At 34.9% G+C, this 4255-nt stretch overlaps 1 protein-coding gene across 1 annotated transcript; it reads left to right on the top strand.

Annotated features, from left to right (window-relative positions):
- Nucleotides 1-1088: 1088 nt before the first annotated feature.
- DBP1 (DNA-binding protein phosphatase 1) lies at nt 1089-4255 on the top strand. Its single transcript, XM_020349856.3, has 4 exons — nt 1089-1596; nt 2446-2652; nt 3031-3242; nt 3527-4255. Exons 1-4 carry the CDS (start codon nt 1471-1473, stop codon nt 4089-4091), a joined length of 1110 nt encoding a protein of 369 aa, XP_020205445.1. The 5' UTR covers nt 1089-1470; the 3' UTR covers nt 4092-4255.

The following is a 4255-nucleotide window of genomic DNA, read 5'->3' as shown; positions in this document are numbered from 1 at the left end:
CATCATTATTTTATAGAAAATTAAAGGATATTTGAAATTCATGATGCTCACATAATAATAAGAAAGTGTGTACCTTTCTCCATAATAGAAAACTCCTTTGATCCTTAGAGTGCTTTGATCTTCTTCGAGAAGAGAACCAAGATTTCACTCCCTTTGACTTTTCTTTTCTACTCTCTCTATCTTTCGTGATGACTAGGGTTTGAGAGAATACTTTCTGTCAAGGGTGTGGACCTTGTCCACATTAGTGGATATTTATAATCCCTAAAGATTGTTATTTCCATCAAATAACAATTATTCTCATAAATGCTCCATTAAACCCATTTATGATTTAGTCTTTAATTATTTAATTATTTATTAGTCCCTTTATATATTACATATTTTTCACATGAGACATAATTATCTTACATTATTCTTATATCACTTATCTTCCTAATTAATATTTATATCTTGTAGTCACTTTGAGTGCATGTGTTATATTATTTATTTGATCTCTCATTTTTTTCTTAACCAATTAGTGAATGATGTTTAAAAAACAAATAATTAATGCATTATACTAAATTAATATAACACACTTTAATTAATATTATTTTAATTTAAAAATAATTAATATAAGAGATGATATGAATTAAATCTTATTAAAAAATAATTATTTATATAAAAAATAGATATCGAGGTACAATACTTTTTCACACATAAAGAAAAAATAAGATGGTTAGTTTAAATGAAACGAAAATGATAATATTATATTATTTTGAAAATATTAAAGAATGAAATTGATTTTTTTTTCTATATAAAGTAACTGAATTAAAGTAATTAAATAAGAAAAAAAGAGAGTAATATAGGGAAGTTGGATGCTTATATGATGTTGACTGAAGAAGGGGTTCGTGATTGGAAACAAATCCAATGATCATTGTAGTTGATATTTCTACATTATTAAAACTAGAAAATGGCAAAATGCAACTCATCAATCACTCCGTATTCAGATTTGAGATCCCCTGAATTATTATTATTATACACATAAATAAAGAAAAAGAAAAAGAAAAAGAAAAAGAAAAAGAAAAAGAAAGATATTTAATAATATTAGTATTTATTTTGCATTAATGGGGTTATGAAAAAGATGCGTAGCTCTGGAAAAAGGTCCCTTGCCGTTAACAAAGCTGAAAACGTTACATTCATAGAGATACGACGTCGTCACGAAGCACCACCGACCACCGCCTCCAGATACGACGGTGAATCTCTCTTCACAACATTTGTGTGTAGCCAGCCACTCGTTTACGCATACGCAAATCCCTTCTCACCAATCCCTGCATTTGCGCCACCATGTTCCCTTTGAATCGCAGAGTCCCACCCACCAAACCTAACTCCAAAAAGACCTAATTTTTGCACTCCTTCTAGCTACCCTTTAGCTTTTTGCAATCTGGGTCCAACCCATTCCGATTTGTACTCACTGGGATCTTATGGTGGAGAAGCATGGAGGAAACTCAAGGGCTCAATTGTTGCAGTAAAAGTGAAAGTAGGAGCTCTAGTGAGACTCGACCTCCCAATCCCAACCCACCTTCATATCGCCAATGCAAACTTGTTCGCCACGCTTCTCTTGTGAGTTTTTCTTTCATGTAATTGTTTTTTCCTTTAATTATGTGTATTTTATATATATATGTTTTTTATGCTAGTGGTGTTACTGTGTGTTGGTATTTTTAGACATGAATAGAATAATTTATGCTTTTGTTGTTTGAACACTTATGGTAGTTATTCAGTTTCTTGAAATGATTCTACTATCTATATTTGTCAATTTTTAACACCGTTCCTTTTCCTTTTCTTTTCCCTTGCCATTTGCCATTTTGATGCAGTGAGTGTTTCTGGAAAGTTGTTGCAATGGCTGAGTCATATGTGCAAGTAGTTTTAGCTTATGGATTATATTTCCTTTTTTTTTTTTTATTAGTGTGTGTAACGTAGGTTAGGTTTTAGGATAGAAGGAAATTTTGTTGGGAGAAGTAATCCAATGATGGGTTGGTTTGGTCAGATCGTGGAGGTAGTAAATTATATAAAATCAAGTGAAGAAGATTATACACATTGTTCCTTCTTGTCAGGGAGTAAGGGTGTGTTTGATTCATTTTCCAGTTTTTGGTTTTAAATTTTATTTTCTAAAACAATTTTATGCTACTAACCAATTTTTGTTTGTTTTTAATAGTAGGAATAGACTGTTAGAAATTTAGTTAGATGGGTACCTCGGGTGTTCTAACCTTTTTTGGCTCTTTTGTAATTGTTCATCATTTTCTATGTAGTTTCTTGTTGATGTAGTTTACAGTTTTGTTATTAGTTAGTAATGACTGCTGTTGGTAGTGCTATTTCTGGAGTTCCATGTTCCTTTCTGCTTTGAAAAGCTGTTTTTCCTTACATTTTTCTTTTCATTTGTTGTTTTTCTGATTTTTATTGCAAAATCCGCAGATGAAAACAAAGTTGTCTGATGTATCTGCTGATCCGGGGCTTGTTACTGAAGATGGTCAGTCTGATTTCTTTCCAATGCTTCGTTCTGGAGCATGTGCTGATATTGGATTCCGGTCAAGTATGGAAGATGTATATGTTTGTGTCGACAATTTTATGCAGGATTATGGGCTCGAGAACCATATAGATGGACCCAGTGCTTTCTATGGGGTATATATCGATTCTTGGAGCTTAACTTGATTGGAGTACTGATTATTGTGTTAATGAATTTTAGTTTTTCTGTGTGGTTTCTATTCATTGTCATTTTCAGGCACCATTATTTTATTTTATTTCTTTGTTTTCTTTCACTCTTACATTCCACATATCTGATGACATCTGTTTCACATGCTCATCTTCTCTGGTAATAATGTGTTGCTTTAACTTTGGTATGGGCTATTGACGAATGCACTTAAACACATTTTAGACACAATATTGCGGATCCTGGAGTTTTAACATCTGACAAGAACAGAGAATACCATTTTCGTTTCTTGCATTTGTTTGAAAACTGTTGTGAAAGTCGGGTAACATTATGGCTGATGGCTTGGTCAGGTATTTGATGGACACGGTGGAAAGCATGCTGCTGACTTTGCTTGCCATCACCTACCAAAGTTCATTCTTGAGGACGAAGGTTTCCCTAGAGATATTGAAAGGATAGTTTCTTCAGCATTTTTGCAAACAGACAATGCCTTTGCAGATGCTTGCTCTCTGGATGCTACACTTGCATCTGGCACCACTGCATTAGCCACTCTTGTAATAGGAAGGTTAGGATTTTGAAGTTTAATAATCTGGGTATACATATGTGTTTTTCCTCAAAAATAGTGCCAAAATTATATTATTTATTTCTCTGAGTAAGTTTCCACTGTTTTGGAACAAGTACAAAAGGCGTAAGCTAATGGAACGAGGGTCAGGAGCATTTTGTCCTGCCACAAAAGTTGGCCCAATGCTTCATTTTCATGCTCCTCCATTTCCAAAATAAAACTGGCATGACATTAATTAACTACATACCTTTGATAAGTTACATGATGATTTTAGTTTCTGATTGCAGGTTGCTGGTGGTGGCAAATGCTGGAGATTGTCGTGCTGTGCTGTGCCGTCGTGGAAAAGCAATTGAAATGTCGAGAGATCACAAACCGATTTGCAACAAAGAGAAGAAGCGCATTGAGGCATCTGGGGGGCATGTTTATGATGGATATCTTAACGGACAACTTAATGTTGCTCGTGCACTTGGTGACTGGCACATGGAAGGAATGAAGAGCAAAGAAGGTGGACCACTGACGGCAGAACCTGAACTTATGACTACAAAACTGACTGCTGAGGATGAATTTCTGATCATAGGTTGTGATGGGATTTGGGATGTATTTAGGAGCCAAAATGCAGTGGATTTTGCTCGGCGCAGGCTTCAGGAACATAACGACCCAACCATGTGTAGTAAGGATCTGGTTGATGAGGCTTTAAAGAGAAAAAGTGGAGACAATTTGGCTGCAGTTGTGGTATGCTTCCAGCAGCAACCTCCTCCTAACTTGGTGGCGCCGCGCTCTAGAGTGCAACGGAGCTTCTCTGCTGAAGGTTTGAAGGAATTGCAAAGCTTCCTGGACAGCTTGGGTAATTGAGTTGGTACGACTTCTTTTGCTTCAATTTTATTTTTGAGACTTAAGATTCATTTGTAATTGTAGGTGTAGGCTGAGAGAAAACTTTGACTGTATCATATGCGGCATCTAGTCGACATTTAATTTAGTCATTTCATTGGATATTTAGAATTACTGTTACTGCTTCA

Source organism: Cajanus cajan, chromosome 6, assembly GCF_000230855.2.
Source record: "Cajanus cajan strain Asha chromosome 6, NIPB_CcT2T_4, whole genome shotgun sequence".
NCBI lineage: Eukaryota > Viridiplantae > Streptophyta > Magnoliopsida > Fabales > Fabaceae > Cajanus > Cajanus cajan.
Note: the sequence above shows the minus strand (reverse complement) of the source record. Positions and strands in the feature narration are given on the sequence as shown.

Coding starts and splice junctions, on each gene's coding strand:
- DBP1 (XM_020349856.3), top strand. CDS start 1,471: ATGGAGGAAACTCAAGGGCTCAATTGTTGCAGTAAAAGTGAAAGTAGG. Junction 1,597..2,445: donor TTGTTCGCCACGCTTCTCTT/GTGAGTTTTTCT, acceptor CAAAATCCGCAG/ATGAAAACAAAGTTGTCTGA. Junction 3,243..3,526: donor GCCACTCTTGTAATAGGAAG/GTTAGGATTTTG, acceptor TTCTGATTGCAG/GTTGCTGGTGGTGGCAAATG.